This window comes from Bradysia coprophila (assembly GCF_014529535.1).
Source record: "Bradysia coprophila strain Holo2 chromosome X unlocalized genomic scaffold, BU_Bcop_v1 contig_38, whole genome shotgun sequence".
Classification (NCBI taxonomy): Eukaryota; Metazoa; Arthropoda; class Insecta; order Diptera; family Sciaridae; genus Bradysia; species Bradysia coprophila.
In genome coordinates this window covers 1,316,224-1,328,253 of record NW_023503327.1, presented here as the reverse complement: position 1 = coordinate 1,328,253, position 12,030 = coordinate 1,316,224, and the positions used below count along the sequence as shown (strand labels likewise).

At 35.8% G+C, this 12,030-nt stretch overlaps 1 protein-coding gene across 1 annotated transcript; it reads left to right on the top strand.

The window, feature by feature from the left end:
• The first annotated feature begins 1,170 nt into the window (after nucleotides 1-1,170).
• Nucleotides 1,171-10,158, top strand: LOC119069655. The gene is made up of 8 exons (XM_037173774.1): nucleotides 1,171-2,152; nucleotides 2,219-2,275; nucleotides 4,780-4,905; nucleotides 4,968-5,036; nucleotides 5,123-5,266; nucleotides 5,367-5,426; nucleotides 6,110-6,235; nucleotides 9,711-10,158. The coding sequence occupies exons 1-8, from the start codon at nucleotides 1,277-1,279 to the stop codon at nucleotides 9,903-9,905; spliced, it is 1,653 nt and encodes a 550-aa protein (XP_037029669.1). The 5' UTR covers nucleotides 1,171-1,276; the 3' UTR covers nucleotides 9,906-10,158.
• The last annotated feature ends 1,872 nt before the right edge of the window (nucleotides 10,159-12,030 follow it).

Here is a 12,030-nt window from a genome sequence, read left to right as displayed (position 1 = left end):
TTTTTGAAGTCTATTGAAATTCTCTAAGTTTCTTGAAATTCTCGAAGTTTCTTTAAATTTTCAAGGTCTCTAGAAATTCTTGAAGTTTCTTTAAATTTTCGAGGTCTCTAGAAATTCTTGAAGTTTCTTGAAATCCTCAAAAATTCTTGAAATTCAAATTTCAGGAATTTCTATACCTTCAAAAATTTTAATTCTTGAAAACAGCGCTGATACAACACCACATCAGAAAAGAGTTCCGAACCATTTTTCGGCAGCGTTGTCGATTGATAGCTGTATGACAAATGGTAATCCCTCTAATGTAATCTTTCCGGAAAAATAAAATGCTTCAACCTGGGTTGCAATCTAACCTACTACAAAGCCTCTGAACTTTTTCAATTATTTCTGAGAATATCCGACTTTTGTTAATGTCGAAACAAACCGATGGAATTCTTATATCAGTCAATAATTTCAACACATTTTATCGGAAGCTCAATTGGTTCTGGTAAAATTGTTTGCTTTTTTTCTGTATTAGTGATACGAATACAGATACTAGAGATTATGTTTGGTTGTTGGTTTCGTGGTATATTTGCTAGTTTACAAATCCAACCGTTAGTTTCGTCGAGACATTATGAAAATGGCATTTTCTACATCGAGTGCACTTATACGTGAAATGATCGTTTTGAAGTAAAAAATGAGAAATAACATAATATACTGTAATGCACGTAAGTTTAGCCGACATAAATAATGATATGTTTCATGTTTGCAAGAATAAAAAAAAATATTTTTTTTTCTGCTGTACAGCGAAACAGTAGTGAAACATTGATTGGTTAATGGCATAAATAAAATGTTTGAAGCTCACGTCTTGAGGTAAGTACTTCACAAATCGTTTGTTTTCACCTACTATTTCGATTTATGTTTATGTCGTTGTTTATGGAAAGTAAATAAATAAATAAAAAAAAAAACAAAAACAAACCTTTGTCCATCGTCTACTGAGCATCGCATTACGAACTTTCAAACGAAGTTGCAAAAGACACATTGAACGGGCAACAGTTTTCATAATTTTCCATCCAAACCCATAATAATAGCAACCATAGTTGCTGTCGCATTTGTTCACAATTATTGACAATTTCATAATAAATTTAATAAAATGCGATTGTTCATCAATCTGTTCCTTCAGTAAACATCAGCGAATTGACGACAACGCTGTTTATTGCAGTTCAAGAATTCAATCAAAAAACAGAAGTGAATCCAAAGAATTTTTGATTGATCTGAAATACAAAAAAAAAATATTTTAAAAATGTTGAAGCGAACATCGCTCGTTATTTTCTTATTTCAAATTTCACTGATTCAATCGGGACCGGTCGATAAAAATGTGAGTCCTTTAGCGACTAACAGTGTATACAGTGGTCCGATAGGTGAATTGGATTTCATGAAAAAACACAAATCGGATGTGAGTGCTCTGTTTGACGATATAAAAAAGTTAAAAAGCAAAAAATCATCGGAAGAGATTCGACGCATTGCAACAGTTGGAATACTGGCTGGTGCCCTCAAAACTGAGCGCAGTTTGAACGAACGTTTGGCCGCACTGGCTCGAGACTTTTTCGTCAATTTCAATTCGTCCACAGTGGAGGACAATATGGAGAAATTGTTCAATTTAGAACAGACCATGGAACGGGACAAGCGAGCTATGGAAATACTGGGAAATGCGTTGGATTTTGCTATTCATTCCAAAAATCTTGACCAATACAAAGAAGATATGGAAGAAATCGGTCGAAATAATGAAGCGACCATGCTTGAGTTGGCAAAGAAAAAATTGTCCAATCAAATAACCAAAGATCCAACAAACAAAGGTGAAAAAGTTGGAAAAATGCTAAAACATTCGAAAGAATTGAATGCCGAATTTGCTAAGCGAAAGCAAGATGTTAGAATTTCGATCAACAAACACATGTACACCATCCACTCTGCGCTGAAAGATCGAGAGAATAAGGTGATCAGATTTTTGAAAACGGCCAAATCGACGCCGAAGACAACCGCCAAACCGGCACTTGGTTTCGGACTGCTGAAAAACTTAATTCAGCCCAAGACTGAAACAACGCAATACGATAGCACTACTGAATCCACCACCGATTATACGGATGCGGAAGGTTATCAAACGTTTCCACCGAGCCAGAAAGTGAGTTGTACAAGTTGACTTAAACCCCAAAAGTTTGGAAAAATTTGTTTCTAACAAAAAATTTAGGAATCCCGTTTGGCTGGACTTTTTAATCGACTGAAGCGGCAGGATATTACTTCTAAGGTATAGCTTATTTTACTTTTGTTCTACATCAGCAAATTCGGTTATTATTTCTACGGTTCGGTTCGGACCAGACAGTACCTAGGGATCATCCATAAATCCAATAGGTTCAAAATAATAAAACAAATCCTTCGAACTTGACCTGTCACATACTGCTATTCATCTGTTATGGATAACGACGGCACAAACAATGACAAGCTCTATGTAATATGGTCCTTTATACGTAGTCAAATACGTGTTAATAAAATTGAAGTACAAGATTTGAAAACGACCGATTAAAAATACTTTGATCGATTGAAAAGTAATAGATCCGATAATAATACTGTTCCTATGCTTGGAGTCTGTAACCGGTTAAGAACAGAAGGATTGGAAATATGGATGAGCCCTTACCGTTATCTGTGAGTCATAAAGTTAATTGTGTTGGCTATGTTTTGCGGTAACAAATCAGTCTATAAATTTTCTAATACTCAGGAGACACAGTGCTTTCATACCAACAAGAATGGGAATTTTTAGCCTGCGCAGTGTGACTTGTGTGATCGAAAAAGTCGGCGGTACACGTTTGTGACTTTTCGAAATATTTTCACCAAATAAAAACTGATTTCGGTAAACTTTTTTTCCCCTGAAAGCTATGGTCAAGACGCGCAGTTTAAGCCCAATATCAGGTTGGTAACCCAAAATTTGGGGAAGATATGTCAAAAAAAGTGATATTTTTCGGAGGTTGCTTTGGCTTAAAAAGGGTTTTAAAAAAATGGTTACAAAATTTTTCGAGATAACCTCGACGAGTTAAAATTCGAGGATGACTTTTATCACCACTGGGAAGCTGTTTTCACCGACTTTACTCACCCAACTAACCTGGGTCGAAGTGATTTCACCTTACTTCAAAGCAGAATGAACCAAAAATCTTCAAAAATTTAATTTCGTGTCATTTGGAGCAATTGTGGAATTATAGCGTTCATATCTACAGGAAAACAAATTTACAAAAATCATTTGAGAATTATTGAGAATATCTCGGAATGTCGAATACAAACAAACACTTTTTGGTCATATCTCCCCGAGACCGCATTTTACAATGAACTCATATTGGTGTCAAACTACGCGTCTTGTCAACAGCTTTCAGCAAAAAAAAAGTTTAGTGAAATCGGTTCAGGTTTCGTGAAATAAACTAGAATTTTCAAAAATTTGCTGAAAACAAGCATACATTTTTATGGTGGTATCTCCCCGAGATTTTTGGCCACCGACCTAATATGGGGCTTAAACGACGCGTCTGGTCAACAGCTTTCAAGGAAAAAAAAGTTTGCCGAAATCGCATTTGAATTGGTGAAAATATTTCGAACAGTCACAAATTAACTGGAATTACCCATATGAAGATCTATCGTTAATTACTAACTTAACTATATACAACGATAGACCAGAGGTTGTTTTTGAACAGCGGCACAATCATTTGAACTATTTAAAATAGTTTTTATCAGGACTTGACGATTAGTTTAGATCAACCATAAAAATTCAAGAAGCGGTACTTACACACAAAAAAAACTACAACTGAACCCAATGCCTGGCAGACGAGTGAATATGGACAAGAAAGGATTATAACATAATTCTGCACTGGTTTAATATGATTTCACCGATGAAATCATGATGAAACAGCACTTTGAGTCAATTTACCACTTGGTTACTTTTCCATTTTACCAATTCTTTCATAAAATTCGTATCAATTTCGATTTTTTATAAAATATTTGTAAGAGGAAGATTACATTGATAGATCGGGAAAAAATAGTCCCTCGATCATAATTTCCATTCACATATTTCCCTTAAAGATTGACAACAAAACTTTTATTTCATTAGCTAAATAAACCCACAATTTGTCGGAGTTCATTGCTTATTTTCGTAGTTATTGTAGATAAAACCGATGATTTTACGAATTTTTTCAAGAGCACGGTGGAGATTTTTACGCTGACACAATGACAATACCTACACCGAGGGGCAGATAAACATTAAAAAAAATCCTTTGTTAAAAAAATCCTCAGATTCGTCGAAAATCCCCCCACAAAAAATCCTTTCAAGTTTTAGGACACCAAAAAAAATCCTTTCGAATGATAAAAGATCCTTTGAGGATTTTCTTTTAGAAAATCCTATTGCACTCAAAATACAAGAGTATCTGCCCCGAGATACCTATACATGACACATTGCACCAATAATTAAATATCTTTGTTTTGTGAAATTAATTATAATCAGCAGGGAATGGAAATTGTCTTAGTAACAATACCATAGGCACAACTTTTACGCCAAGAAAGACAAAACATTTTTTTGGAAGCCCAATCGCCAGACGAATCGATCAACAATTCATCAGTTCATCGTTGGGCGAATTGCCTAATTTCATCTTCATCATCATTACTGTGCGCCATTTTTCCATTACCAGACACATAAGGCATCTCAGTTTCACATTGAACACCAAATAAAACTTAAAGACCAATCAAATTGAAGAGACATTTTTAATTGTTAACATTTAGCAAGACGATGAAAATGAGGTTGATGGAGAACCAATGGATGGCGACAAGCAGAATTCGAATTCAGAATCGGAATCGTCATCAGAAGAACAGGGCGGTTTACTCGGATTAATTGCAAACCTTAGCGGGGTAAAACATTTGAAAACATTTTTTTTTGGTTAACTCAAATAAATTACAATTGATAAAAAAAGGGCGATGAAGGATCGGATGTCGGTGCATTAATTGGAGCACTAACTGGAGTAGTGACCAACTTATTTGGGGTAAAAATTGAATGCGACTTTTTACGAGAAATTCAAAATTGATTTTGTTTCACTAACATTCTATCCCCCATTGACAATCAACAAAGCCGGGTGGATTGGACGTTCCATCGTTGATTGGAACGGGGGTCGGTTTACTTGCCGGTTTATTGTCGGGTGATGATAATTTCGGTAAAGTATTGGGAACTTATGCAGTTGTCGCTGTTGATGCAGCTTCGGGCGGCGGTGGAGCGGTAATATTTTCTGCATATAATAATAAAACCAGGATATTAATTGGCTGTACGGGCAAAATAATTCTGATGAATGAAACTGTTCTTTTCGGTGATGTTTCAGAATTTGAACGGTGAATTTTTTGGACAATTTTTGGGCACTGTGCTCGCCGGATTAAGTGCGGTAAACAGAATAAAAATAAAATCTAAAAAATTATAAATTTATTTGGTTGGTGTGTCATATCATAATAATGCAACACATAATAGAAAACTATTTATTTGCACTCCCATGGTTCATTGCGTGTGCCAAGCATGATATGTGTGGCGTATACTGAATATGTATAGACTGAATGATTACAAAGTTAATTATTTTTCATTATTTGTTATTGCCATTTTTCATCACCATTTTATGTGTGTAATGTTAATCACATTCAACAAGCTATTATAATTTTTTTTTACTCGTAATTATCTAACCATTTTTAGCAAGATTGTGCATCAAGCAGTATAAAACAGAAAATACAATTTCATAAAAAAAAATGTGGGTCTTGAGGTCTCTAAAATGCATATTATACATGAACTTAATTTAAATTGCATAATAAGCTAAAAAAAAAAGTAGTTTGCAAATGAGACTAATAACCTGTAGATCAAGACATGCCTTTATCATTGAATTTAATTTTTCTCTTTTCTAGGAATCATTTAGAAAATAAAAGTCAGAAATAAATAACTTTATTCCAGCATCCAATTTTATTTTCGTTTTTGTTATGTTGTGCACTCTCGTTTACATTTAAATATATTTTGTTTTGTCTTTAACCGATTCCAATCGATTAACCGAATTTTAATTTCCGTTCCATTTCTACATCTTTCTAGAATCCAGAAGACGAAGATTTGCCGCTAACTCCAGGAATATTCATCGAAAACTTTTTTAAGGGATCGCGCCAGTCAATTCAAAAAGCTGACAATAAAGAGGGGGGTGAAGGCCAAACGTACCATAAGGTTTGTAGTAGAGTTGCAGAAAGTAATTTGATGGACAATTTAACATGTAAATAGCATGAATCAACTACTACAAAAATTGAAGGAGAAAAAACATTTTAGGGACTAGAACATATTTGCAGCAACTTTTTGATTCCCCTTCTCCCCCAATAACCCCCAATATTGATTAGTAAATTGTTAAAATATAGGGAATTATAAACGGACCTCATCAAACGTTTTAATTTTTAGACCCGTACGAAGTACTGGGGTCTTATAGGTTTACGCATACGTTTGTAACACGTCGAATTGGACTCCCTGAGTAAGGGGAAACCTATTGTGGTTGTCTAAAGATGCCAAATCCGCGGAAAAAAAATGTCCGTCTGTCCGTCTGTCTGTCTGCACGATAACTTGAGTAAAACGCATCCGATTTTGAAAATTCTTTTTTTTCCCGTTTGGTAATGTCAAAAGACAGGCTAAGTTCGAAGATGAGTGATTTTGGATCGACCCCTCCCGAGCTGTGGCCCAATAAGTGCTTTACGGTTTTTCGAAGATATCTCTGGACATTTAAACGTTAAACTTGTAAGTGATACGTCAAATAAAAGGTATTTACAATACCGATCGACAAAAAAAAAGTTTATGGAAATCGGATGACCGACTCGTGAGTTAGACCCCTTGGTGTGGAACAGGCACAGGGCGGCAAGCAGTTTTTGCTTGTAGGTCGGCCACATTTGAACATATTTCGTCTGTTTTAGCTTTATTAGATAAGTATTGACCGTACCAATCAGGGAAAAAAATTTTATGAAATTATGTTCTCCGGAGCGTGAGCTAGGTCTCTTGGAGTGAGCTCTTATCTGGCTACTCGGAAGTACAGTGAACGTGGTGTATTTTGACAATATCTCGAGTAAATTTTGACCGAATTTCATGATTTTTTTTTGTTTGAAAGGTATTAACGAATGTAAAGCGTCGGTACTATTTCCGGTCTCCTAACAAAATGGCTGCCGGCGGCCATATTGGATTTTATTAAAAGTGATATATCTTGGGAAAAATGGTACTTAGAGAGTTTCTGTTAACATGGAAATAATTTGTTATGTGTGTGGGGTGTTTCAGGGATTCCATATATGGACATCTATATATACAGCTATATTGAGCTATATACAGGCATATAGAGCTATATAATAGCATATATTCCTGTGAAATGTTTATTTATAGTGAAATATAGGTAAATAAAGCGGCATATAGCTGTTTAAATAGGAATTTATGAAATTTGTCTTCGTACGGGGCTGTCTATATTGCCTCTGGCAATTTATTTGTATATGATAACAAGGCAAAGAGTGGATAATGTAAGTGATTTTAAAGGCTTTTGACACGAATAGGTGTTTCGTACGGGTCGGCGTTAGCTGTTTTTTTTGGGGTTTCGTTTTTTTTTTTTTTTCGTTTAATTTGTTCCACGCGTTTTCCACCACGTAAAAGTAGCGCTTGTTGTTACGTTTCTTCAATTCCACACGTGAGTGAAACGACTCCCTTTACGCTCCTTTCGTTGAAAACATGTGGAACGATGTGGAACAATTAAAACTGTAAAATGCTACCCAAGTAAAAACTTTAATTGAGTTGAGTTTATGTCCTGAAAGAATGGAATTCAAACGGAAGAAAATCGAATCATCTTAAAAAGTTGACCCAAATTTTTTTGGTTATTTTTTGTGTCACCCTAACCGATACCACTTGTAAGTCGACACAAGGACTTGCGTCACTTTCAACCTTAAGTGTTTTTTCGACTAATATGACTACACTTCTACTTGCTATTTTATCCGAATGGATTCGACATCTCGATTTTGTTCGCCTAAAGTTCGTTTAGTCATAGAGTCATTTAAACTTGTGCCGCAACACACACTCGTCTACACAGAACACCTCCATATTGTATGCTAAAGTACAATAAGCAGATGAACACGTTTGATCTTTTAGGGTATTTCCCATAAATTCAAATGTTTTACTGCCTGCCCTATGCGAAAGTTGACCTTTATTTAACAGTTTTCCTCCTGTGAAAATGATCCAGTAATTGAACAATATTTTTCATTCATTTTATCTAAATTCCGTTCTGACATTCAACTTTCACACGGGGCAGGACAAAAGACAGTTGCTGAAGCTGGTTGTTCAAAAAGCACACTAGTGAGTTTGCTTTTTTTACAAAATTGTTATCTCATTGTAATGAATTACTTTCGCGACATCCAATGTAATCTACAATTTTTTTTATCATTCAAACCGTGGGTGACTGAAACGCAAGAAATGCGCTAATTTAGAGAAAATTTCTGCCGTGTTAACCAAAAACATCGCATGTCTTTTCGCATTAGCTTTTAAGAGCTTTCGAAAGCTTCTGTCAGCTTCTTTTAGATTCCATTCAAAAAGTGGAACATTCCATTGGAATTCAAAAGAAGCTCGAAGCTCAAAAAAAATTCGAAAGCTTTTAAAAGCTAATGCGAAAAGACATGCGATGTTTTTGCTTAATACGGCAGATTTAACGTTAAATACGTTAAATTATCAAAATATTTCACCGATTTCACCTTAAAATTGTAGAATGTCTGCAGCGCCATCATTTAGAGCTTTCTTAAAGTAATAATTCAAAAGTTTCTGAATGAACTAAATTCAGCTGGAATTAACATCTCAGAACTTCCGTATTAAGCAAAAACATCGCATGTCTTTTCGCATTAGCTTTTAAAATCTTTCGAAATTTTTTTAAGCTTAAAGCTTCTTTTGAATTCCAATGGAATGTTCCACTTTTTGAATGGAATCTAAAAGAAGCTCAAAGCTCACAGAAGCTTTCGAAAGCTCTTAAAAGCTAATGCGAAAAGACATGCGATGTTTTTGGTTAACACGGCAGAGAATCTTTTAACGTGGAATGAAAAGCCGTAAAAGTAAGTGGAGCAACAGTTCAGATCTTGAAGTGAAAATGTTTTTCGCCAACACAACGTAAATGGAATGATTTTTTATGATGTACTGTGAATCATTTTAAATATGTGTTGTTTCTGGTCGTGCTGACCGAACCGACGGACCAGGGAGGATAGATCGAAAGTCCAACAATTTATTTATCTTCCAAAAAATGGATTAGTTGTAGAAGTTTAGAGCTTTTCGGTTAGATTCTCACCTGCATCAGACTGAGGAAAATCCCTCAAGAAAGCGTCTTAAATAATTGGTTAAAATGTGAAAATTCTATTCAATTGCGCAGAAATGTTGCTATCGATTAAGGTTTTTCGATTTTATTTTTTTATTATTTTAAGGTATTTTCGAAGTCGATTTAACGAAAACTATGAAATGTAGTGCAACAAAATATGTGGGTTTACAAGAATTATGTAAAAATTGTATACTGACGCGACGTGTATTGTGAAGCTGTTGTCTTATGCATTTCATTACACAAAGTTTAAAGATCTCTTTAATTTAGCATTTTAATTTCATCGAAAATCCACATTGTGATGTTCGAGTCTAACATTCTCTGATGCTTACTCTCTAGGGTGGTTCAGATATCTTTGGTTTCATAGTGCACGTCGTATCGTCTATTGTTGGAGGCGTAACCAGTTTGATTTTGAATACATCGTTGGGATCATCAGGTGGTTCGTCACAGGGTTCAGCTGATCTTTCTGGTGGGTCATCAGGAGCTAGTAGTTCATCACATGATTATCCAGTTGCCGACGAACATCATCATTAACGCGCTTTGGTATAGCTCTTGAGATACTAGTACGCACATAGACAAACTGGCATCCAAGTATTTCTATGTCTGTGCTAGTGTCTCAAGAGCTAGCTATGGATATGGAAGTAGATTTAATGAATTTTGCATTTATGTTTACTATTTCTTTTTCGTGTGTTCCGATATGATAGCAATTTGTGTAAATTGTTTGCCAATACAATAGGATCGATATTATATCTGTAAAACGATTTTTTATACGCCAAATAAATTTATCTGAAAGAAAAACCATTTGCGGCCATTAATTATGGAACTATGGATATTGCTTAGCAAAAAGGTTGATTTTGTCACATTTTCGACTTTCTATACTCGCCGTAACTGTAATTGAGCTCCATCGTTGTAATCACTTTACTTCAGCCCGAACAGACCGAGGCAACGGTGTTAATAGACTTATGTAATTAAGAGAAGAAAATTTATGATTCGATTAACCTTTCGCAGACAGCTTATTCACCTGCTAAATGTAAATAGTAGCCAAAAGTACTTATCTACCCTGGGTAAAACATTACTCTGACTACAAACAGCAAATGAAAAGGCAATGATACTACCAGGGCAAGGGCAAAGCTTATTCAACTGGGTAAGGTTCCGGATTGCGTTTATCGTTTAAAATAATTTTTCTGAAGATCCAAGATTTCCGAGAACTAGTATCGTTCTTTATCCAGTACAATAATTGCTGGTATCATAGTACAAGTATCATCATCAAATTTCTGTAAAAGAATGTCTGCATTTCGGGACATGGGACACAATGTGTTTTAAAAATATTTTTTATATTGAGGCGGACCAAAAACATCATATTCTCTCAGCAGAGAGGGACCCAAAACAACAACTTTTTATCCCACTTTTTTGTCCCAGTTGTGTCAACGTTTCGTAAGATTGATAAGATTTCATTTACGAATGGAATGAATAGTGTGAATATAAGTTCACTCCGGTACATCCTCGGAAGTTTTTACTTACTTACGCCTTACGCCTAAGTAAGGTACTACAACCTACTATTGGTTTTTGGCCTCCTCCAGCAATCTTCTCCAATCGGACCTATTCCGCGCCAACGTTCTCCAGTCGCTCACTCTTAGCACTTTTAGATCAGACTCAATTTCATCTTTCCATCTCGCTCTTGGTCTTCCTGGTCTGCGTCTTCCATCGGGATTTGTATTTAGCAGTTTCAGTGGTACACGTTCCTCGTTCATTCTTTGTACATGACCGAGCCATCTTAATCGATTGATTCTGATGAATTTGACTATATCGGGCTCCTTGTAAAGCTGATACAGCTCATGGTTGTATCTTCTTCTCCAGTTGCCGTTCACATTGACACACCCAAAAATTGATCGAAGAATTCTCCTTTCAAAAACCAAAAGTGTCTGTTCGTCACTTTGTGTCATACACCAAGCTTCCGATCCATATGCTACAACTGGTCGAATCAGCGATCTGTACAATTCGCACTTGAGGTTGCGGTTGAGTGTTTTTGACCGGATGAGTTTTTGAAGACTGTAGTAACTCCTGTTACCAAGCGTTACCCTTCTACGTATTTCCTCTCCGATACTATTATCACTATTGACCAGCGACCCAAGGTAAATGAAGCTGTCGACAGTCTCGAAGTGGTTTCCATTCACCTCCAGCGTATGGTCCGTTGGTCTGCCATCAGACAATGAAGTTGTCATGTACTTGGTTTTTCTCTCACTGACCTTGAGACCGAACTCAGCACCCCTATCTTCAATTTTCGTCAAATTCTCTTTAACGATGTCAATGTTCCGTCCAATTAAGTCTAGGTCATCAGCATACCCTAACAACTGACTCAACTTTCTGAAGATTCTCCCGCTGGTTTCCACGTCGCTCTCTCTTATCACCTTCTCAAGAACAATGTTTTTACTACCTGGGTCAAAAACAGTTCTTTTTGTTCCTAGTGACATAATTTACCATTATGTCAAGGTCGAAGTATCTACAGAAAAATTTCAGAACAATTCTCTCACATTTGCCATTAAAAATATTTGGGCGCATCTGGTGTCGAGTAGCATATTACTGCAAGGTAATGTGTCAGGTACTACACCAGCCTGAGAATTTTAGAACCGAAAACATTTATTGTTATAAATGTAAACTA